The sequence below is a fragment of the Brachycentrus maculatus genome, unplaced genomic scaffold, assembly GCF_059751285.1.
Source record: "Brachycentrus maculatus isolate JH-2025_06_01 unplaced genomic scaffold, ASM5975128v1 h1tg001143l, whole genome shotgun sequence".
NCBI classification, from domain to species: domain Eukaryota; kingdom Metazoa; phylum Arthropoda; class Insecta; order Trichoptera; family Brachycentridae; genus Brachycentrus; species Brachycentrus maculatus.
The window spans coordinates 46,852-73,863 of record NW_028281838.1 but is presented as its reverse complement, the minus strand read 5'-3'; the positions used below and the strand labels follow the sequence as shown (position 1 = coordinate 73,863).

At 30.5% G+C, this 27,012-nt stretch overlaps 1 protein-coding gene across 1 annotated transcript; it reads right to left on the bottom strand.

The window, feature by feature from the left end:
* Positions 1–431: 431 nt before the first annotated feature.
* Positions 432–26,554, bottom strand: LOC148299443 (glutamate receptor ionotropic, kainate 2-like). Its single transcript, XM_088276085.1, has 4 exons — positions 26,392–26,554; positions 1,199–1,354; positions 1,008–1,051; positions 432–602 (listed from the first exon to the last, which is right to left on the bottom strand). The coding sequence occupies exons 1-4, from the start codon at positions 26,468–26,470 to the stop codon at positions 432–434; spliced, it is 450 nt and encodes a 149-aa protein (XP_088132211.1). The 5' UTR covers positions 26,471–26,554.
* Positions 26,555–27,012: the final 458 nt, after the last annotated feature.

Below are 27,012 nucleotides of genomic sequence, written 5' to 3'. Positions count from 1 at the left end.
CAATGGAAGCTATTGAAATAAATATACGAAACGTTCAAGTGGTAAAAAGTTGATAATGGTCCTTGTTTTGCTTTGGCAAGTTATTACAATATTATCTGAGAAAACGTTTTCATATTTGCAATTAGAGCAAAAATAGTACATCTAAACAATAAATGCCCAGACTTCCATATTCTTCTTCATCTTTGATGAGATGTCAAAAAATAATATCTAAACAATAATATACGAATTGGTTTTGGGGTAAATATGTTGAAAATGGTCCATGTTTTGCCTTGAAAAGTTTTTACGATATTAACAAGAAAACGTTTTCAATATTTACAACTAGAGCAAAATTAGTACAGTTGTACAATAAAACTAAAAATATAAATTATAGTCCTTGTGTTGCCTTGGCAAGTTTTCACTAGATTCATTCTTAAAAGGAACTGGAAGTGCGATTAGGAATCGCAGGGTCTCCATTCAACAGTTGAGGGCTGTCTGGATCCATACTCGGTAAAGACCAAATGCCGCATAAATAATGCCTGCATTGCTCCTGATGATACGGCTGTGAAACATGGCGCCTTACAAGAGTCCAGAGCAGCCGTGTACTTAACTTTGAGAATAGGCGTCTGCAACGAATTTAAGCGTGCGGTGGATGTACTTTATGAGAAATGAAGAGATAAGGCGAAGGTCACAGCAAATCTTGGTCACAACTGTCGTTAAGAAAAGGTGATTCAGTTGGCTTGGCTATGTACTCCGCATGCCTTCCGCCTTTATCAAGCTTTCCTCTTTTACAAAGCATAGACGACCACTGCTGACAATTCGTTGGCAGTGCTCGTCAGAACTTCAGGACACGGATCTGACTTGGGAGGATTCAAAGGAGCTGGTAGCGGACAGAAAAGCTTAGCAACAGTTTGTGGACTCCATATTCTCCCCATAGGGAGTGGATATGGTTTAAAATATAATATGACAATAAATGTACAAATCAATCTGTTCATTGTGTTATTTAGGTACAAACTGTTTATATTCTATACCGTGTCGTAGTCTACACCTTTAATGTCTATCCGCAGCATATAAACTGCAACGTACAAGGACGATTATCAATCGGCATAAATAAAAAAAAATTGTCTAGAAATATATGATGAATCTTCATATCAGTAAGAAGTAGTAAAAGTACGATTGCATTTACTTTTGTGCAAAGTTGGAAAAATCATTTGTGACCTACCTCTTTTAGAAGCATGGAAGCTATCCTGTGGCGAAATCTTCTCAATCTGCGCTAGAAGCTTGGATCTCGGCAGAATCGTCCTGTCGGAGTTGATCCTTTCCACGGCATAGCGGAACGCCACTTCTTGCTTATCGTCAGCTGGGTGGAAGAGACCACCTGTGGGCAAAAACATGAAAATTATCAAAACTATTATTGTTAAAATATATGTACTCATGGTACGGTTGATTGAGGAGCTCACGCATTCGTAGAAACCTGGGCGTAACAGACACAAATATGAAGGTAGAGGATAAACAGTTTATATGGCATGGGCAAATAGGACGCAGAGAACCCGAGCATGTCGTGAACCAGGCAATAGCAATAGAAAGACATCTAGAGGAAGATAAAAAAATTCATGGATGCTGCAAAAAGAGAGAACATGGTTCGAAGCAATGACCTAGGTGGCGTTGTCTATGACAGAAGGACCTACAACCTGATGCTGAGGAGATCTGACCCCAGCAGTCTACAAAGACGATAGCTTGAGATGTAGCCAGGAAGAAGAAGGTATGTTTTATCAGGATTGCGTGAGGCGTTTTTGATTTATATCTAAAATCTATAGCAGCAAGCTATCTTACTCAAAAGCTAGATTTTCCACTGTCCTAGATTAGTTTATGAGCAAAAGGCTGTATTTGGTTAATTGCATCAAATAAGCGGTCGACTAACCTCTAGAAACCATTTATTGTTATTTGTTTATTTTATCACACACTAGAACATTTTTATTTATTTATTTGATTTAACTTCATGTACAGAATAGAAAACAGATTATTTACACTTATGATTTTATATCAATATTATAGGTGTCTCAAATAAAGATGAAATATCTATCATTTTTTCATCTTCACGAGTGTGTAAAGTGTTCACTTACGACTCATTTTTTTTCGACATCTCAACAAAGATGAAGAATAATATTTAAATCTTGTTATTTACTGGGCTTACGACACATCATAGGCTGTTTACACACATGTACACACGTGTAACATTTACCATTCCACCCATGTTTGACAACCACAAAACATAATTTTTTGAAACTCTTACATATACCATTAATCTCAAAACACTATACATATGGGTTGTCCACTAGAATCATCTGTGGTTGGATTAAATAAGCTTTTATTAGCAGACGCCCTTTTATTTGGATGTATGCAAGATCCTTACCTAAGGTCTATTTTTAAAACTCAAAAATAAAAAATAAAAATCTTTGATAAATAGTTATCATGAACAGATCCAAAATGCTCTGCGAGCTTTTAAAAATAGATGTTACAAACACACACTAACAATTCTGACCTTAATCCTCAAGTAAAAATGCATAAGGCACTCCATCAAATTGATGCAGTGTTAATTTGATTGACCAAAAACGCATGCGATCAACATTTTTTTATAGTTGTGTGAATAGTTCTATAGTAGGGACGTGTAGTATTGTTTGGTTTCGTTAATGATATTGTTTGCAAATGCAGATACCCTAATTTGAAAATAAGTATTTTGACAAATTCAAAATGTTGTGATTTTTTTTTATTTTGACTTGACAAACGATTCATCAATCATTCGCTTGTAACCGCTTTTTAGCCCTGAACAATGTGTCGATATAATTGTGAGGGTGCTAATCATCCCTTAGCCCAGCTGATCCTCTACCGAACCCCAGCATCCTTGTCACGAGTACCACTCATTGATCCCACAGGGCTTCATCATTTATAATAAAGCACAATCCAAAAAAGGTTCAGATAAAGCGTTACATTTCTGGGTGGTTAGTTTAAGTTAGACTTAAGTATACTATTTAAATACTCGAGGGATGCAGCAGAAGGTTTTATTACTGATCGTGATTATAGTGATAAGATCATGCAATTACTACGTATTCTACCTGAGGCATCAGTTGCAAATTTTATTGAAAATATAACGAAACAATTTTTTCACAGACAAGATTCATTTATTCACAACACACTGGTTTCCCTTTATTTCAACGAACTCGACAAATTTTGCTAAAACGCCGGAGAAAACCGTCAATATTAACCAATAAATGCAACTTTTTTTTCAAAATTATGTAAATAAACATCCTTTTGTTTTTCTTCTTCTTAGGCTTCTGTCCTCCACTGCTGGATATAGCTCTGTTCTGTATCGTTCCATTTTTTCAGTCTATTGTCTATCCAGTTTTTACCCCCCACAGCGGCTATGTCGTCAGACCATCTTTTTTGAGGTCTTCCGATGCCTATTTTATTATGTTGTTATCTTATTATGTTATCTTATTATGTTGTTATTAAAAATAAATATAATTTGTATTTGAAGTAATAACTTATAATTAAAATGATACATTATTTTTAATTTTCCAAAAATATTTTATTTTAACTTAATTATAATGTCTACCGGCTCCGAAGCTAACCGATTCATTATCAAGACTGATTAATAACAGTATTAATCAGTCTCGATTACATTTTAATTATAATATATATATATATATATATATATATATATATATATATATATATATATATATATATATATATATATATATATATATATATATATATATATATATATATATATATATATATATATATATATATATATATATATATATATATATATATATATATATATATATATATATATATATATATATATATATATATATATATATATATATATATATATATATATATATATATATATATATATATATATATATATATATATATATATATATATATATATATATATATATATATATATATATATATATATATATATATATATATATATATATATATATATATATATATATATATATATATATATATATATATATATATATATATATATATATATATATATATATATATATATATATATATATATATATATATATATATATATATATATATATATATATATATATATATATATATATATATATATATATATATATATATATATGCATAAAATTATGCATAATTTTGAAAATCGGAAGTTGTTCTTTCTGCTTTTCAGCAACATTCGTTGAGTTCGTTGAAATATACGGAAATTTGCCTCGAATTACACGCACTGCCACCCCTTCTCCGGGGAGATAAAACGAATTACAACTCGGCGCTCGTGACGGTTTACCAAAATCCAATAATAATATATCGCTCGTAATTTACGCATGTGATGACAGCAACTTTTAGACATGATCGATTTTGCGAATATTTCACAAAGTGATCATTTTCTTTGTATTGCAAGCATTTTCACATTATGAAAACGGATATGAAATTTTACAAGACGCGAGGGATGTGTGAAATATTAAAGATAAATTAAACCATTTACTTTTTTTCTTAAATTTTTTCAGCAGATACTTTACTGCACTTAACGTATGCGCGCGCGGCTTCATAATGTTTTTGGGCGATGTCATATGGAGTTGTCATATGGACGTATTCGCTACGCAATGCACAATAAAAACAACATTTAGGAGTTTTTGAATCATATTTTTTAATCATATTTTTAAATCATATTTTCATATGGTGTACGGAGTATGCGGAAATTTTTGGTAAGTGAAGGGTAATTAACAATGAGTATTTCGTTTTAAAATTAGTACATAAACCCTTATGATGACAAGGTTCTTGTCGAAACCGCTTGGATAAAAAGTACCAACAAAAAGGTGGTTATAACAAAGTTGTTTTATTTTATAAAGCACATTTTTTTTCATATTCTTTTTTGAGACCTGAACATAGATGAAGAAGAATATGGAAGTCTGGGCATTACGAGACTTACGACCAACATAGGCTGGTTTTAAGTGATCACTCGTGTAACATTCACCAATACTAACCATGATTGACAATCACACTACTGAAATTCTCGGAAGTTTTAAAGATATGATCCAATTTCGAAACACTGTAAAAGAATCACCGGAATTTTCACGAGAGATAAAAGTTAGCTCCGTAAATGCCCAGATTTTCATTATCTTTATTGAGATACAAAAATAATATAAAAAATAACTCCTATAATTGGAGATAATCCAGACGCACCCAAATGTTCATATTCTTTTTCATTACAGTTAAGATATCAACAAATAAAAAATTGACATATCAACGTAAATGAAGAAGAATATGAAAAGTATGGTCATTTACAGGGCTTACGACCGTCTTAGGGTCGGTTAGGTGATCGCTTTATACACGTGTTATAACGAATATCAAGGCTGTTCTCAAACAAGGCTGAACCATTATTTTCATATTATTTTTTGACATCTCATCAAATATGAAGAAGAATATGGAAGTCTGGGCATTTATGGGGCTGACGACCGTCATAGGCTGGTTTAAGTGATCACTTTACACACGTGTAACATTCACCAATTCTACCCATTATTGACAACCACACTACTCAAATTCTTGGAAGTTCTATATATATGAACCAATTTAGAAACCTTGTTCTTGAATCACTAGAACTTCACTAGAGACATCTATTGGTGAGATGTAAAGAAGCTTTTTTACTAAGCAGAAACTCTTATGTTAGTATGTCAAATTATTAGCTTAATAATAAAAATGAAAATGGTATTTTCTGGCGTTTCTCATGTGTGTGAATATAATCCAGGATTCGGATGTCACATACTAATATAAGAGTTTCTGCTTAATAAAAAAGCTTATTTACATCTCACCAATAGATGTCTCTAAAGAAGTTCTAGTGATTCAAGAACAAGGTTTCTAAACTGGTTCATAAATATAGAACTTCCAAGAATTTGAGTAGTGTGGTTGTCAATAATGGGTAGAATTGGTGAATGTTACACGTGTGTAAAGTGATCACTTAAACCAGCCTATGACGGTCGTCAGCCCCGTAAATGCCCAGACTTCCATATTCTTCTTCATCTTTGATGAGATGTCAAAAAACAATATGAAAATAACTCCTGTAATTGGAGATAATCCAGATTTTGTGAACAAGTATTTGGACACACTCAAAATGTTGTGAACCATTATTTATTTAAATTTCATATGATAAACGCGTGTCCTAATAGATTTTTACGTACATCGGTGTTTAATAAGTAAAATTTAATTAAAATTTAATAAAACATAGATATTACTACAAACAGACGGTCGAATAAATTAATGAAATAATTAACCATCCAACAAACACGGAATACAATTATTTAATAAATATTTATATGGAAAATCGTGTTTATAAACATATTGTGTGTTTTTTATCAAATGATATTGTGACGTTGAATCATCACTGAAATATTCATGAAATATCATATTTTCTGGCAATACATAAGGCTGCAAAATAAACATCAAGCCACTTATTGCAGTGGTAGGCAGAGAGAATAGAACGCTACACCAATCCGTCTTTGCAAACAATTTTTGCCTCTAACACATGCATGCATCTCCTTATACATACTCCTGACCTGACCACTTTATTTGTTTATTTATTTTACTGAATTATTTGAAATACTTGAACATGCAAATTTTTATCTTTCTTTCTCTGTTCTATTAACAACCACATTCACCTCATATTTTTTTCACAATTCTTTCATTACTCATTCGATCAACATGCCCAAACCATCTCAACACACGTTTACACACATTTTTTTCTTTAATGCTTATCTCAGTCTCACATTCTTTCCTTACATCGCCATAAGAATATCTATCATGCAACGTTTTTATCGCATTCAGTCTACTTTCATCCTTTTTTTACCAACTTCATGCCATCTAAGATTTTCGCGATCTTTATCTGCTTCTATAACTTACTATATGCGCCTCAAAAATTTGTGTAAAGATTTTTTTCTCCACTCATTCAATTCACATGCCCAAATTATCTCTACATTTTTACTTATTTCATCGATAATGCTTATCTCAGCTTTACACTTACTTTAAGAAATAAATAAATAAATCTGGATAATAATAAATATTTAATTTCTTAAATTAGAAATAACTGGTAAAGTTACAATATTTATTTTTACCAGATTTATATTATCCACTGACACTTCGTGATGGAATTGCATTTTAATATATTATTAGATTAAAACCAATATTTTTAGCTTTTCCACTTTATTTTTATTTGACCAGAAACCGGGTTTCGTCGTTACCGACATCATCAGACCTTGTCAGCACCAGTCTCATGATGTCGGTAACGACGAAACCCGGTCGCTGGTCAAATAAATATAAAGTGGAAAAGATAAAAATATTGGTTTTAATATAATAATATATTTATTTTTAACATTTATTTATATTACCATGAATGGAGAAGTAAAATTGTCAGAAGAAAAAGGTTTCTTCGACAAAAAATATAAGTATCGTTTTATCCGACTCGTCTTGAGATACACCAACATTAAGTAATCCTTTTATTTAGCCTTTTCCGGTATCAGGTAGGAAGATTTTAAGATTCAGGCTATACGGCAATATATCCTGCCTCAAAATAGTCCCTAGATACTCGGTAGGACCTATCCCAGATTTATTTCCTTCGGGGTGAATCGCACGGAAATGGCTAATACTGGATTTGGAAACGCGATCTTTAAAAATAAAAATAAAACATTACGTTAGTCACGTGGAATTATTTTACACTATTTAACAAAAATAATATGTTACTTTGAAATAAATATTTAAAAAATAATAATAAAACAAAAATTTCCAAATTTATTTTTATTTTTTAATTATAATAAAATGACATATAATATTTTGGAATAATAAGGTGAACTTTAAAAATTAAAAAAAATTTTACGATAAAGTCGCATGAAAATATTTGACACTACATTTAAGAATTGTATAAGGTAAACAAACAAAAATATTACTTAAAAAAATACTATAAAATGATGAATTTCAGAACAAATTTACACATATTTACATATTTTTATTGCTTCTTCTTGGTTTACATATTTGTGGTTTATTGCCACTTAGGAGTTTTTTATGTACAATAAGTATTAAACAAACAATAATAAGATAATGATTAAATAAAACACTTCGTTTTTTACCACTTGAGTTTTATTATAGACTACATGTTTCAGAAGTTAAACTTCCATCATTCAGGTCTGTATAATAACAGTTATTATGCAGACCTGAATGATGGAAGTTTAACTTCTGAAACATGCAGTCTATAATAAAACTCAAGTGGTAAAAAACGAAGTGTTTTCTTTAATCATTGTAACATGTCTTACCACAAAGTTAATGCCGAAAAAATAAATAAAATAATAATAAGATAAAATAATATATTAAGATAATTTACTGATAATAAGTATAAAGCAGGTGATAAAAATATGGATTTCCGGGTATTTACCTGTCGTAGACTGGTTTAAGTGATTACTTTATTCACGTGTATATATTATTATTAAGATTCAGGAAAATATTATTTATGTTAAAAAAAATAATAAAAAAAACTTATGGATTATTTTTTGAGAATATATACAGTACATCCCTAATCTCCCCAACCCTTCCAATGCCTCGCTTTTACCGATTGTGAAATATTAATTCCGGAACCGAGATACTTACATCTCTACTCGATGTGCTCATTATGTTGCAATTAATTATTAGTGATTTCCTGTTTTAATAATAGACCTAATGATTTTCTGCCCGGACCATCCCCAGGGGAGGGTTAAATCCACCCCAAACATTATCAATCTCAAGAAGAAAGGATAATGAAGCCAGCTCATTTTGTGTACTACACACACTATTCATAGAATATACTCATACGAGTAAACATATTCGTCAAAAATCGTCAATTTTCAGTTGTGCATGTTTTCGGAATGCCCATATCTCAGCAAAAGAGGCATATTTTTATCATAATATTTACCCGCTACAGGGCAGAAAGTGTTGTTTTTGCATTTTTAAGAAAATGTGTTGTTTAATATATTTTTTTAAATATACTAAATATTTTTCAAATGGAGAAAAAACATTCAGGTTTTACCTAAAAAGATGTGTTGCACAGTAAAAAGTTCAGTAAGTTGCTTGATATTTATTTTTAATGCATTGTATCATATTTTCAAACTTTAAAAACGATCTCCTGAAAAAACAAGTATTTTGATTTATGACGTTCTTGAAAGCAGTGAGCGATATGTACAATACAGTTTAATACCGATTTTCCCGGGATTTGTCTTCTTCTTTCTATTTCCATCCCAACTTATCGTCTTTGTAGACTGATCCTCAGGTTGTAGGTTATTTTATCATGGACAACGTAACCTTGGCTGTGCCTTTGAATCATGTTATCTTTTTGTCAGGATATTTTTATTTTTGTATTGTCACCTCAATGCAAAACTATCGTAACGGCATATAACGAAATTTAAAAGGCGGAAGCGATTCAACATTTGGCAGTAAGGCGAAAAATCCAGTGACCGGTTCAATCGTCATTATTAATGATAATAAATATTATAGTAATCAATCGATCAAAAAAGAAGTATCTTTTTCTTCCTGGCTTCATCCCAAATTATCGTCTTTATAGACTATTGAGGTCAGCTCTCCTCGTCCTCACGTTTTCAGTCTTTCTGTAACGGACAACGTCGCCTCGGCCATGCCTTCGAATCATGTTATATTTCTGTAGCATCCATGTTTTTTCAGCTATTCATCTAGATGTCGTGAAGTGGAATTTTTTAGTGGTATTTTATAAAGTAAGCGATGAATGATAAGGAGAGTGTTTTGATTACCATATCACAAAGTTAACAACATGTTAAACAAAGTTAAACATACTGTCAAACAAAACGTCTCTCTAGTGTATTGGTTAGGAGGTTAAGTCACAGTGCTAAAGATCCTGGGTTCGATTCCTAAAGGAGATCATAATATTTTTTTGCAAAACGTTATGATAAAGGCGTTACGATAAACGTTATGATCAATTCAGCCTTTTAGATATCAATTGAGAGTTAAAGCGAGAGTAAAACAAATATCGAAACAATCGGCGGGTCTGTATGAGGAGATGCATGAACGTAGAAGAGGCGAAGAATGTTTACAAGGACAGAGTGGTGTGGCGTTCTATTCTCTCTTTCTACTACTATGAATAGTTATAGTCATAGTTAGTTAGTTAGTTAGTAAAACAAATATTAGATTGGAAAAAATGAATAATTTAGAGTCCTCATAGGAATCGAGCCAGGAATCTTTAGCATAGTAGCCAAATGCACTAACCTCTACATGCAGTGAATACAGTCATAAAACGTACTTAACACGTCTTTGTGTACTTACACATACTCACGTTTCGGCTCAAGTATAACATACCGTACATATTAATAAATACACTCATCCCGTATATTACATTAATAGGGTAATATTTTGTAAGGGTTGAAAACATTTATTATTTATTAGATTTTGTATTAGATATTTCTTAGCGAAACCTTACGTACCTTTCCATATTAATGTAAATATGGAACGTTATTGGATATTATTTACACTCACGGATAATATTAAATTGGCTTCAAAATTTATATTTTAAAAGGCTTACATTGTTTGAAAAATTTCGGTATTGACCTTTTTTGCTTAACATATTTCAAATATGTTACACAAATTGGTATAAAACAGTTTATTGTTAGCTAATATATCGCCCACTCCTTTCAACAACGTCATATATCAAAAAACTTGATTTTTCGAGAGATCGTTTTTAAAGTTTAAAAATATAATGAACTGTATTAAAAATAAATATCATGCTACTTATTGAACTTTTTAGTGTGCAATATATCTTTTTAGGTAAAACCTGAATGTTTTTTTTTTAATTTGAAAAATATTTAGTAAAAAAAATTAAACAAACCTTTTCTTCAAAATGCAAAAACAACACTTTCTGCCCTGTAGCGGGTAAATATTAAATTAAAAATATGCCGCTATTTTTCTGGGATATAGTACATTTTCTAGACATTTCGAAAACATGCACGTTTGAAAATTGACAACTTTTTTACATATGACGTTGTTGAAAGTGATATATATATAGTATATACTACATAAATTATTGAAATAACTATGTTTTTCCTGAAAAGAATATGGTACATTTAGATCTTTTTTTGTATTTAAAATTTAAATATGACTCAATATATTTAAATGTAGTACTAACCAATACCGGTGAATAAAAAATAAGTGATTGTAAAATGAAAATAAAGATAGATTTGATAATGCCTTACTAAGACGAAACGCGTCACATATTTATATAGATATGTAAATAAAAGTAGAATTTAATTGAATAATCGTGTTTAATTTTAGATATCGCTCACTCCTTTTAAGAACGTCATAAATAAAAAATTGTCAATTTTCAGTTGTGCATGTTTTCAGAATGCCCAGAAAATGTACCATATCCTAGCAAAAGGGGCATATTTTTAGCTTAATATTTACCCGCTACAGGGCAGAAAGTGTTGTTTTTGCATTTTGGAGAAAAGGTTTTGTTTTATTATATTTTCAAATATACGAAATATTTTTCAAATGGAGAAAAAACCTTTAGGTTTTACCTAAAAAGATCTGTTGCACAGTAAAAAGTTTAAGAGGTGGCTTGATATTTATTTTTAAAACATTGTATCATATTTTTAAACTTTAAAAACGTTCTCCTGAAAAATCAAGTTTTTTGATTTATGACGTTCTTGAAAGGAGTGAGCGATATGTTACCCAACACTTTATATGGAATTCTACCAACTGTCTGCAGATATAATAAATAAGATCTTTTTCGTTATTTTTTCACACAAAAAGATTTATTACGATTACTAAACATAGTCTGTCAATACGGGAACACTAAATTGACCGATCATTCGACCTTCCCTGTATTTGCTCAAATAAAGCCTTCACCCCGCTCAATATAACAGCCTCTTACGGGACATTCTCCCGCACCAAGAGATTCCTCACTCAATTAAGAGCATGGATAAAAAGTGAGATGGGTCCTGAAAAGGTTTCAGCGAGGATTCAGGCCGACTACGTTCGACCCGGAAACACCGCGAAAGTCCGTAGCGATGCCTTTCTCACGCTTTTATGAAAACTGGAAACGGCCGGAAAGTGAGAATGAATTTTCAGACAGGTGGAAATTTTGCCATTCAGAAATTTTAATACACGACATTGTAGCATTTTAATTGGAATATCACAGTAAACCCCATTCAAACCTAAAATCTGGATGATGGTGAGTAAATATTATTTGAGTTTCAGCTTTGTAATTTGAAAAACGTGGTCGCCTCCGTGATGTAATGGTTAGCGTGTTTAACTACCGTACTGGAAGCGTCTTGTTCGTTTCCTAGGGGGGTAAAAATAAATATTGGTGATTTTACACTCTCTAATATCACCCTAGTCCCTGAAGCGCAGGAGTGATCACCTTGCCTTCCTGTAAGTAATGATCAAGATAACACCGTGCCAATAAGATCAAGTGCCCTATGCACCATTGGGTGCAAATAAGGGTAAGAAGAAGAAGATTTTTGAAGGCAAACGACATGAATAACATCAGACTATTTTTTTTTATTATTTGTTTTTCATTACTTGGAAATAGGAGCAGAAGAAACCGAAAAAAATAACACGATCAAATATGAATGTGGATATGCATGAATTTGTAAGAAACAAAGAATGTTTGCATAAACTAGATTGGTGTGGAGTTCTATTCTCTCTGCCTACCCCTACGAAGAAGTGGCGTATTAGTTCGTTAGTTTGATTCAGCGGTGACATTATGGTGATATCTATTATTTTTTTACAAATCTATTGTGACACATCTTTCGATATATTCTACTTCGTTATTTGATATGCAGGATGATACTTAATGGAATTTTGATATTTGGTTGTGAATTCACGGCAGTCATACTTCAATCCCATCAATTGGGAATTGACTAGGTAGTAAGAAGTGGATCAAAAGTATAAAATGTTTATTTGTTATTCACCCTCCCTAGGTTTAAAAAAAACTATGCCACCCTTTTTTCTAAAATTGATGATCACTGCCTTATGGGATGTATCTATCAACTCTGTACGTGAAATGTCTAGATTTAAACAATTTTAAATGCAAAAATGTTGTTAAAATATCTTACATATTTTGTAAAGCGTTATATACGTCAAGATTAAGGAAAAAATAATTTATAAAGAAAATTAAGAAAAAAAACAGTGAATCAATATTGAAAATCAGATTTTTAAAAATAGGAAATATGAAAAAAAGAGGGTTAATTTATGATAATTTTATTTTAAAATACCATCACCTGGATAAACATCAATTGCAAAAATAAATAAAAAATTCAATTTAATTATCAACTTCTCAAAATAAGTTTAAAAAAAAAAATTAACTCGTTCCGTTGAATTACGTCCATCAATTATTGGCTTCGTTATTACACTTTCTAGGCACAAAATAATTTTTCAATAATATTTTTAACGAGAACTTTGAATCCATTTTTTTTTCATTGATAGACTGATGAGGGCATTTACCAGATCCAAATACTACTGATTTGAAAACGATAACTAAAGTACAAGTGTATAAAAGTTGATCTATAAAAATATCCATTCAAATTATTTACATACGATACGAGGATTTACCCCGTAAATGCCCAGACTTCCATATTCTTCTTCATCTATGTTGAGATGTCAAATAAATTATTTTAAAATAACTCCTAATAAGAGATAATACAGATTTGTGAAAAAATATTTGGACACACATTTTAAATGTTGATGGTTACTTGTTTTTTAATATATTTATTTGTATGTCTGTAATTTCATTTGTTTTTATTATAAAAAAAAAATACCAAAACGTCAAAGAAAACTTACACAAATTATCTCAAGGTTTGGATTGAAGATCAATAAAGATAAATAAATGAAGATCAGTAATTTAAAATGTCGTATATAGAGTGACTGCCTTAATTCTCTTACAAAGCAAAACATCTCTCACGGAACGTGTATTGTTTTATTTTATTGTTATTTAAATAAAAACAAGTGCCTGAATTGATTACTTAAAACCGGGGTCGCGTGAAATACGAGTAATTTTTATACAAAATACACCATAAAAGTTTTTGTTTTGATCCATGTTCAAATATGACGAAATACAAAAAAAATTAGAATTTCCTGAAAAAAATCATCGCCTCTTTATTTAAATATTTATTTTCAGGCTGAGCTGCTGTCTCTATCATCTTCAACCCTTAGGGATGGTAGGGTAATTCATTCCACTTTCTCTGAAAAGGCATTCAGCGGGGTATCATGGCTCCCACCCCATTTATAACCTGCGATCCGCAAAGCCTGCAGTAAAAACACTCCTAACGGTTTAAATATATGCTCGCAGCGATTTGGAAGTGCTTTTTTTGTAAAATATTGTGGTTATGAAGCGTCGCGCGATGAAAATGTGTGTGTTGAAAAGTGCTCGTGGTTTTAATGTTATTATCTGTGTTTTTAATACTCTTATAACATTGAAAACGTAATGTGTTTATGCAACACAACGTTGAATTGCAAGGGGTTTTAATAAAACACATAACTGTATTTTTATACTGCATATTCATACATTTTTCAGGAAATACTTTTTGAAGAAAAAAAAATTACCTTATTTTCTTTTTCACTGTATCTTGAAATTTTCTCTCCTAAATCTTTTTATATTATTTTTTAACTTCTCAACAAAAATGTAGAAGAATATGAAGTCTGGGCATTTACAGGGCTAACGACCGTCATAGGGTAATGATCACTTTACACATTCACCAATTCTAGTCATGATTGATAATCTACTCCGATTCTTGAAACTTCTAAATATATTGATCTGACTCAAAACAAAGTGCTTGACTTCACTAGAGACATCTAGTGTAGGATGAGGGATGATAGTTTTGTAAATTTTTTATCTGTTTGTCATGTCAGTTCCCTCTTAAATCAGTATCATTGAAACTTGAAATTGATATCACTTGAGAATAATTGTCTTTATCTTGGGTAGCTCTAAACAGCACATCGACGGTTCTGGTCCTCATCTTATCTCATATATTCCGGAGCCAGGAGATCTGTCTTCTGCTCACACCTCGTTGACTCTCTATTTTGCCTTTAATGATTAAGTGCAATAGCTGTTTTTTTTTCCTGTTAGCATATGCCGCAGATAGGACACCTTCTGGACCTTGATATCACTCAGCAACTGTCTTCCTGTTCTTGCTCTTTGGAGCATATGTGCGTTGCTGACCATATCGGTCCATGATGAAATATACCATACGATATTATGATATCAACATACATTATAGATAATAATCTTTTGTTTTTATACGATCAAAGATAGAGGTCTGAGTATTCCAGGGCTTACGAGATCAAATATTTAATAAGTATCCTAAAATGATTTTTTTAAGCTCTTACTCTTAAAAAGTTTATTTTAAATGATTCTAAATTAATCTCACCTATATTCAATTGGATTAAGCTATATGCTTTATAATTCTCAACTGAGGGTGCCACTACCAGACGAAATTATAAATTTATAAATTTTACAATTAACATACGAAATGAACCCAATAACTGCGCATGCAAATCATATAACATTTTTTTTTTAATATAGCAATGTGGTGTTTAAAAATTACAAGAATGGTGAACGCTGCACAAGTGTTTACAAAGTAATCATTTTAGCCAGCCAAATACTTGGTCGTAAACTCAGGGATTCTGAGACTTCAATCTTCTTTCTTTTTCCTTTCGTTTAAAATTGATAGATGCTTCGTCTTAATTTGAGACACTTTTATATATGTGTTATTTTTTTACATCTCATTTAAGATGAAGAAGAATATGGAAGTCTGGGCATGTATGGGGCTGATGACCATCATAGGCTGGTTTAAGTGATCACTTGACACACGTGTAACATTCACCAATTCTACCAATTAATGACAACCACACTACTCAAATTCTTGGATGTTCTGTATATATGAACCAATTTAGAAACCTTGTTCTTGAATCACTAGAACTTCACTAGAGACATCTATTGGTGAGATGTAAAGAAGCTTTTTACTAAGCAGAAACTCTTATATAAGTATGTGAGGTGATCACTTAAACCAGCCTATGACGGTCCATATTCTTCTTCATCTTTGATGAGATGTCAAAAAATAATATGAAAATAACTCCTGTAATTGGAGATAATCTAGATTTTATGAACAAGTGTTTGGACACACTCAAAATGTTGTTTTATATATGTGAAGAAAAAATGTAACGAAAATTACTTCAAACTGAAAAAATACTGTTTTCAGTTTAATAAGGTATTTTTTGTAATATACCTACTTTTAATATATATTTTTTCTGTAGACGATTCTTATGTTAACCGAGTTTCAGTACTAAAATGGGTCTTAATAAATTATTTCAGAGTCGATAATACTCAAGTATTTCAAATTTTCTCCTTGAAAAAACATGAAAATATTCGTTATATCTTCTTGTTGAGTGTTTATTTGCAAAAAGTATTAAAGAAAATTAAAGCGTAATTTATCGACTGAGCAGATAATTGCCTATCTACAGTAAACGAAATATTTATCTTCAGAATTAGATGCTGAAGTGATTATCAACCCACTTCACTTATAACCCAATAATTTTTCTTTTAACCTTTATTGAATTTTCTTTTTCTTCGCTAATATTTAATATAAATTACAATTTTGATCCGCCTACATCAAAAATACGGAATAAACCTGTAAATTAAAATTGGTAAGTTTCATTAAAAAATAAAACTTACATTAAATTTTCAATTGAATATACTAGGTAAACGTGAGCAATTCAAATGAAGAAAAATGTTTGAAATTTATATACGAATCATTAAATTAATTCGTTTCTTTATTTGGATTTTTGTGTTCTATCATTTGAAGCAGGCATAAGTAATAGGGTGGGCCGATGACGTTTTTTCGCGAATTTAACAATGAAAGTGGTATTTTAAAGTTGCATTTTAGATTGCACATAACGAGAAAAATATTTTAAAAAATATTCGAAACTGCTTTTGGCCCTCAACCAGAGCTGAACGTTTTTGGAAAAGCCATTTTTTGCGCTTAACCAGCTGTCATTTCGTAATTTAGTTATAAAGACAGTCTAATTTAATGTTACGATATGTAATATACTTTACTTAAAAAGCACATAATGGCAAAAGTTGCACTTTACGTTATTTTAAATAGGAATCGGTAGCGCTGTCCGTATTTTTTTAGATCCCTGTACGTATATATATATATATATATATATATATATATATATATATATATATATATATATATATATATATATATATATATATATATATATATATATATATATATATATATATAACCCATTGTTAAATAAAAGTTTAGTGTAATGGTGTTCCAGGAATATGAAAAGATAGGAGATCACCAATAGCGTTAATTTCTCCGTAACAAACATAATTTTATTACGTGGTCAGATTCTACTATCAGAACGTGCCTCGAATATACCCTGAAATAGCAGAACTTATGAAAGAAAATTAGAAAGCAATGGGGTAAAGCTTAAACCATTTTTTTTAAAACGAGGTACTCATAAACTCGTATATGTGAATTGAGGAATATTAAAAAAACGTGGATTGTACCGATACTATTGTGAAACAAATATTCTTATTTTTGACATCTTAACAAAGATGAACATGAACATGAAGGTCTAGGAATTTACACGTTTTACGATTTGTCATAGGCTGATTAAGTTATCACTTAATACACTTGTAAAATTCACCTTTTTTTTACATCACTTAAAGTCAATCATAAATTATCAATATCATGACGTTCTTTGATTGAGTTGATAACACCCATCTATGATCGGATTTAGGAAGTCTATATTTAGCGGACTCTTTTATTTGTATGTAAGATCTGAAACCGGATTACTTAGCATACTTGGAATATATGATCTTCGTTTATCATATATTCATATTAGAAAAATGACTTAATCGTAATACTAGAAATAAATAAATAAAAAATTATTTTTTTTGAACGCGATTAATATCTTCGAATTTACATGAAGAAGAATAAGGTAGTCGGGTATTCAAAGGCCTTCAAAGTAACTATGATTTATGACAGGTCATAGATAGCTATCCATAAACTATTATAAGATAGCTTGGCCTTAATTTGATTAATGTGATCACTAAACCAGCCTATAACATGTCATGAGTCCTATAAAAACCCAGAAAGCACATTCTTCCTCAAATATATTTTTTTGAGATGTCAAAAAGAAAAAAAATTGATACTAATTGGAGAAACCAAGATTTGAGAACAAAGATTTATACACACTCAAAATGTAGTAATTATTAAATAATTATAATGGTTTTTTCCTCTGTTACAAACAGATTTTTTTTACTAAGATAAACAGTGTTCTTTTAATACTCTACACCAGAAAATATAATTTTCCTTTTTATTATTTAAGCTTATAATTTGACCAGATAATTTATTTACTCTGGCGTTTCTCGTGTGTGTGATTATAATCCAGGATTCGGACCTCACATACTAATAAAAGAGTTCTGCTCCATAAAAAGTTTCATTTCATCTCACCAATAAATGTATGTTGTGAAGTTCTAGTGATTCAAGAGCAATGTTTCAAAATTGGTTCATAAATATAGAACTTACAAGAATTTGATTAGTGTGGTTGTCAATAACGGCTAGAATTGGTGGATGTTACACGTGTGTGAAGTGATCACTTAAACCAGCCTATGACGGTCGTCAGCCCCGTAAATTCCCAGACATCCATATTCTTTTTCACCATTGATGAGATGTCGAAAAATAATATGATGAGTAAAATAGTTTTTCTTTTTCCTCTGTTACAAACAGAACTTTTTTACTGTGATAAACACAGTTTTCCTTTTTCACACACTCTTCTTAGTATTCAACATTCATTTTGTGCAGTACCATTTTTATTAAGTGTTTTTTTTAAACTGTGACTAACATCGATTATTGTCACTAAACTAAGGTAATAATGAACACGGCAGAAATAAAGGTTTCGTCAAACATTCGAAATATTATACCCTGTCATTTAAGGGTTGAAAAAACATAACCATAAGGTAAAAATGAACAAACAGAAATAAAGGTTTCGTCAAACATTCGAAATATTATACCCTGTCATTTAAGGGTTGAAAAAACATGACCATAAGTAAAAATGAACACGGCAGAAATAAAGATTTCGTCAAACATTCGAAATATTATACCCTGTCATTTAAGGGTTGTAAAAACATGACCATCGCTCCAATTAACCCTAAGTAAATTTATCCCAAAAGGCCCTGTTTACTTTTGCTCGTCAACTCTGTCTCACGTGAGGAAAGTTCCAACCCTAAGAGTTCCAGGATACTGGCAGGAGCAAGACATGCGGGTCACCGTGAGGGGGTGAAAGGTAGAATAGGGGTGGAAGAGACAATGTAAAATACCGTTAGAACTCTTCTTTCGGGGGTTGGAACTTTGTGGTTTCTAGTAATTGGTAAAAGTTCGCTTTTTTAACTATGATGTACTTGCATTTTTCGTATGTTCAAGGTGTCAACATGTATTTATGCGCTACAGATGAGAGTCCATGGTGGTGTTTGACTTTTTATATATGTTTATATATATATATATATATATATATATATATATATATACATTAACAACATGTTGAATGTGTCCAAATACTTATTCACAAATCTGGATTAGGAGTTATTTACCATATTATTTTTGGGTCATAAAACCGATAAATGCCCTGACTTCCAAATTCTTTTTCATCTTTGAAGAGATGTTAAAACATAGTATGAAAAATAACTCCTACAATTGGATATAATCCAGACATGTGGGCAAGTATGTGGACACACTCAAAATGTTTTCAATAGAATTTCATTATTAAATTGAACTTTTTATTAATTTTATTAAAGTAATGGGTTTTTAAATAAAATTATTATAAATAACCCTCTTTGAAATATTTCGTACTTTATATTGATACACTGTTTTTCTTTTTCATTTTTAGAAATTCTACATTTGCAGAATTGGTGAATGTTACACGTGTGTAAAGTGATCACTTGAACCAGCCTTTAACGATCGTCAGTTCCGTAAATGCCCAGACTTCAATATTCTTCTTCATCATTGATGAGATGTCAAAAAATAATATGATTCACCATTCTACCCATTTGAGTAAAAATTTTAATTTTAGAATTAGTGTGGTTATCAATCACGGGTTTAAATCAATTTAATTTAACAAAAAAATTCAGTACGTTTTTAAAATGTTTATATGAATAACATTATTTGAAAATCCTTTTTTTTCGAAAACAGATTATTCCTTTTTCATATTTGATCAAAACTAAAAAAACCTTTTAAATACAAAATTATGGTAAATATTCATACTACATTATTTGTTTAGCCTTCAAACATACCCTGAATTATTATTTCATCTAAAAAAAATATAAACATATTTATGTATCCTTGTTTCAGTTTCTTTCAGCCCTTTTGAAGAATATTTTCATCAAAAGCAACCCAGTTCAATAACACAATATAGTCAAGATATTTCGAATCCATCGCCAATATGATTTCGCAAGGACACGTGTGAATATATTTCTGGCTTTCTGTCGTTTCTAACATCAAAGGATTTGAGGACCCTATTTACCTTTCCTGGTATAAGAAAGGGGAAGAAAAATTAGAATTGAAAAGAGGAAAAACTTTCCAACAGGCTCCACCCACCCTTTCGTCCAACTTGCGGGCAATTTACCAAGGAAAGTAAAATATCCCTCAACTGTCAACAAACAGGACTAAACTTTCTGAGATAAAACTCATCAATTTCGACAACCCTTTGTATGGAAAGTTACACGTGCTTTTTAAAAAAAATAACCGTTTACGAGCTTTTTAAAGGTTGAATAACAATGTATAATCAAAGTTGAATCACATGTTCATGCAAAATTTGTGCGGGTTAGAAGAATTATATTTTTTAATCTAAATTTTACTTTATAAATTAACTGCTTCTTAAAATCTATTGTGAAATGTTTTTTGATGCATTTTTTATATTTTTTATACATTGGTATTTCGAATACTGCATCTGAAAATGATGCTGAATGCATCGAAACACTTGTCACAATAGATTTTAAGAAAAAGTGGTATTTACCAAGTAAAACTTAAGTTAAAAACGGATAGATAATTACTACCACAAAGTGACTAGCGTATAAACTAAAGAAAAATATTTAAAGAGATTTTTTATTTTAAGTACAAGAGTGACATCTCTGGACACTTTTTAATACACATAAAAAATCCCAATTGAGTAACTGAAAAAAAATCAGTTGCTATTTAATCACTTTTTTTCTTTTTTTACTAAATTCAAAAGTTTAAAATAATCATCCACTCTTGGTACAACTAACTTCTTCTTCTTCTCACCCTTATCCGCACGTAATGTTGCATAGGGCACTGCATCGTATTGGCGCAGTATTATCTTGATCGTTACTTACATGAAGCCATGGTGACCATTCCTGCGCTCCAGGGTAATATTAAATAAATATTTGAGTGTAAAATCACTAATATTTATTTTCAACCCCCCTGGGAATCTAACCCGGGACCTCTAAAACGATGGCTAAACACGCTAACGGATTACACCATGGAGATGGATACACCTTCGGACTATATACTGTATAATCAAATATAACTACAAATACAAGCTGAAATAATGAAGGCACTTTTTTCCCTTTTTTGTGTGATTGAGATGGGTTTATAAAAAGTTAATCCGGTACAGTGTCTCTTATTTCGACAATTTTACCAATTTTAAAGGCTTTAGCGATTCTGTAGAGCATAGGTGGCCAGCATTTTCAGCAGCCGGGCCAGATTAAGGAAATGAGATTTCCTACCGGGCCGAAAAACAAAATTTATTTTATTATTCAATGCAAACAAGATAATTACATATACTTATATATATATATATATATATATATATATATATATATATATATATATATATATATATATATATATATATATATATATATATATATATATATATATATATATATATATATATATATATATATATATATATATATATATATATATATATATATATATATATATATATATATATATATATATATATATATATATATATATATATATATATATATATATATATATATATATATATATATATATATATATATATATATATATATATATATATATATATATTTATATATATGTTTATATATATATTTTCGTTCGTATAACACCATCTTTTGCTTTCTGGCCAGTTACTGTTATCGAGATTATATATATATATATATATATATATATATATATATATATATATATATATATATATATATATATATATATATATATATATATATATATATATATATATATATATATATTTTATATATATATATATATATATATATATATATATATATTATATATATATATATATATATATATATATATATATATATATATATATATATATATATATATATAAATATATATTGCATATATATATTTATATAATATTTATTTGGTACTTTTAAAACTTATTTGCATGTTTAACCTCGTAATGCCGTTTAGTGTTATACTTTTTCAAGATGGAGACAAAATCATTGAATTTGTAGTTTAAAGTCCATGTGTCTTAAAAACTTCCCAGTTCTTCTGCTACTCTTTTCTTCTTTAGTCCAATGTTCTAACTACTAATTATGGCCATTATGGGTCTTAAATTTCTAAGATAGTGAAATACTCCCATATATGGGATATTATACGAAATACGCACGATGGAATTTTGGTGGTTTTGTATACATTAAATGAAAAATATGTGATTTTCTCCACTCTCCACGGGCCACAAGTAGACATTCTGCGGGCCACGTGCGACCCGTGGGTTGGCTACCCTTGCTGTAGAGATTGCCAGTTTCTAGGTAGACAAATACAGTATCTACTCAATGAATTAGGGCCACGCAGAATTTCGCGCAATTTCTCAATTCAAACAGGAATAACTCAGAGAAAACCTTGAATAAAACAACATTGAATTTTATTTACACATGAACACTTTATTACGCTTAAATTATGCATATATTTTCATATAAATATAGTTAGTATTTAGTATTTCCACCTTTGGCAGAAATAACTGCCTCAATTCTTTTTGGCATACTTAAAATGCACTGTTTTATCATGTTTTTTATTTCTTCGTCTTCTGACCAAATTTTTTGAATATTTTTTTTTACACAGTCTACTGTCGGATTTGGAAATGAGTATACCTTATTTTTAACATGCTCCATACGTTTTCTATAGGATTAAGGTCCGGAGAATTTCCAGGCCAGGGGAGCAAAGGCAGATTTTTGTTAGACAAAGATTTTATTATTGATTTAGCCCGGTGGCAAGGTGCCCCATCCTGCATGAAGGTGTATGGACCTTCTGTTGGGTCGAGTGTATGGTAGAAGGGCAATAAAATTCGTTCGAGGACCTGCTTATAGGAATTTTGGTTCATTGTTCCTTCCACGAAAAACAACGGCCCAGGTAAATTGTTAATAATACATGACCATATCATTGTTGCAGGGGGGTGTTTGATAACTTTTACCACACAGGCCTCATTGTAACGTTCCATTGGTGTTCTCCTGACGAATCGACGGCTCTCTGTCACGGCTTCTAACCGGCACTCATCATTAAAGATGACCTGAAAAATAATGAAAATTTAAGTTTAATTCAAATATATAAGTTTATTTACTAAAATGATATGTTGAAAATTAAATTTAAATAAATACCTTTTTCCAATCATCTACCGAGTAATTTCGATGTAGCCTGGCCCATTTTAATCGATCCGCTTTCATTCGTGGTGTCAATTTTGGTACTTTTACAGGGCGCCTGCATTTCAGATTTACTTCGTAAAGACGTCGCCTCAGTGTTGATACCGATATATTTATACCCTCTTCTTCCAATTTTGTTTTTAATGTTTTGCTGATGCACTACGGTTTTCTAAGGCACTTTGAACGATTTTTCGATCAGTCCTCGGTGTTGTTTTTCTAATCCTACGACAGTTCTTTCGCCGATTGCTGGTGGCGGGTGACTGATTTTTTATTGATTTTGAAATTCTGTCCACTGTTTGACGAGAAACGTTTTCTTTTTTTGAAATTTCTCTATTAGATAGTATTCCTAATTTCAGTAGCACTATAACACTAGACTTTTTTTTCTCAGAAATGTCTCTACTTTTTCCCATTTTGTCCTTTTCAAAAAAAATACTTGTGTTTACAAAAAAAAATTATACTATATGAACTAAAATTAAAAATTAAGTTTTTTTCACAAGACACGATAACTATATAACCTCTCTGAACAAAACAACAGCCAGAACTCAAGAAACTTCACTAATAAATGAGATAGGACTATTTTTTGAACTTTCAACTATCTGTCTACCTGTGCTAATTAGGGACCTTTCTCAGAAAAAGGGTTTGAAATTTTGCAAAGGTTTAAATAATCCAGGTATATTTTACATATTATTGAAGGTAATATACATGATATTAGATGTCAATAGAAAACTTAAAGTATTTATGTAAAATAAATATAATAATCCAAAAGATTTCAGAGTATTCAAAAAAATAATGGGTGGCCCTAATTCATTGAGTAGATACTGTATATGCAAGTACTTCAATCCCATGGTTCCCTTTTAGTGTAAATTCAACCCTTCTCAGTAGATATATCATCTTGATATCCTCTCAGTACCTTTTTGATCTAATCTCCTTTGTCAATATTCAGTGTAGGCTTTGCACAAACTCCGGAGTAAATTAATTTGTTGAATCGTTTAAGAATCACTCAAACATTGGGTCACATCTTAGAAGAGGCTAAACGTTTATGTAAAAGACTTTTCTTTACATTTTGACATATTAATATATGTAGATGAAGAAGAATGTGGAAGTCTGGGCATTTATAGGGTTTACGACCTTTCAAAGGCTGGTCAAGTGATCCCTTTACACATCGCTTACTCCTTTTAACAACGTCATGTATAAAAAAACTTGATTTTTTAGGAGATCGTTTTTAAAGTTCGAGAATTATTTTTTGACATCTCATCAAAGATGAAGAAGAATATGAAAGTCTGGGCATTTACGGGGCTGACGACCGTCATAGATTAATGCATGATAATCCAGATTTTGTGAACAAGTATTTGGACACACTCAAAATGTTGTATAGTTAAAGAATATAATAAAATGTATTAAAAATAAATATCAAGCCACTTATTGAACTTTTTACTGTGTAACAGATCTTTTTAGGTAAAACCTGAAGGTTTTTTCTCAATTTGAAAAATATTTAGTACATTTAAAAACATAATTAAATAATACCTTTGCTTCAAAATGCAAAAACAACACTTTCTGCCCTGTAGCGGGTAAGTTAAAAATATGCCGCTTTTGCTGGGATATAGTACATTTTCTGGACATTCCGAAAACATGCACAACTCAAAATCGACGATTTTTGAAATATGACGTTGTTGAATGGAGTCAGCGACATGTGCAACATTCACCAACCTTCCTTTGATATTTATGTAATAATTGTTTAATCAAGCACAGATTTTTTGAGTTTACTAAATTGAATTTTTTTAACACATAAAATTAATATGTTGACAATTGTTGCCTTGTTATGGCATTATGAACGAATGAATTACCCATGATATAGTATAGGGTTTTCCAATAAGAGGTTTCATTTTGAATAGCCCGCTATCTGGGCAGCTGCCACTTTTGAAGCTGTCATCTTTCAAAATATGACATCTTTCAAAAGATTATAGCTTCATCTTTCAAATGTCAACATTTGACAAGTAAAAACTACGCGACTAATAAAAATGCAACGATACACGCTTCAACAATGCATTGAAATTGTTAAAATTCACTACAGAAATGGAGAAAAATTTGCTATCACAGTTCGCAAAACTAAAGCAAAGTGTCTTTTTTAAATTGGTAGCTATATTTTAATTTGTTTTTTTTTTCTTCTTCATATTTCACATTTTTAACATACAAAATAAATTTGTAAAGAAATTGGTAATTATTTTATCTTAAAGCATACCTACATATATTCTAGGTCAATGAAAATTTGGAGTCAAGATGATCTTTGAATTAAATAAATGTTATTATTTAATTATGTAAAATGCTGTTCTACCACAAAAAAAAGCTGTACGAAATTTATACTTACGTTAATTCATTGGGCTTTACAATAACTTCATAACAATGTCAACTGATTTCGAAAAAAACACCTCCAACTTGAATAATTTATGCTGAACACTTTCTATTTTGAAAAAACTTGAAATAAAAATAAGAAAAATAAAATCGTGGCATTATTACACAATATTACACAATCACTCAACTCCGGGCATGACACGATAAAGCAAACAATATGTTTATAAATAAATTATACGTAACTAATAAATGAATTGAATGTATAATAAACTCACCAATCTTTATAGTTTCCGGTAAGGCCGTCAGCTGCCCGGAGAGCACTACCAGGAGCAGAGGAACTGCCCAGGTGGACATCGTGAGATGCACTTGCAATGCACTCTCAAGAAATCATCCTACTGACGCGCGGGACACAGCTCGAGTTACTGCAGAAAATTGTCACAATCTGAAATGAAAAAAATATATATATTTTAGTGGTCACAGTTGGTATACAGTTGCAACCAATCAAAGTATTAGAAATTAACGTAGTAATTTACGTTATAAGAAGTTAACAGTAGAACGTCTCTTGTATATATTTTGTATTATAGATGCTTTGTGGCATATTTTTTAAACATTATAAAATAAAACTCAACCACTGTTTTTAACCATTTTAATTTTTGATATTTTTTCCATTCCATTCCATCTCTGAGAATGACAAGCACATTGTCATTCTCAGAGATGGTTCATCCATCCATTCCTGAGATGATGAGGTATTTGTCAACTGGAAAATGTGGTTAAAAACAAAGTTTCGAGTTCTTCTTCTTCCTCTTCTGCTTGGTGTAGGCCTTGTGGCCTGTTTTTAAGAGGGAATAACCTGTTGCGATGTCAATTCCCAGCTATCAATCCATCTCTTTTGTGGT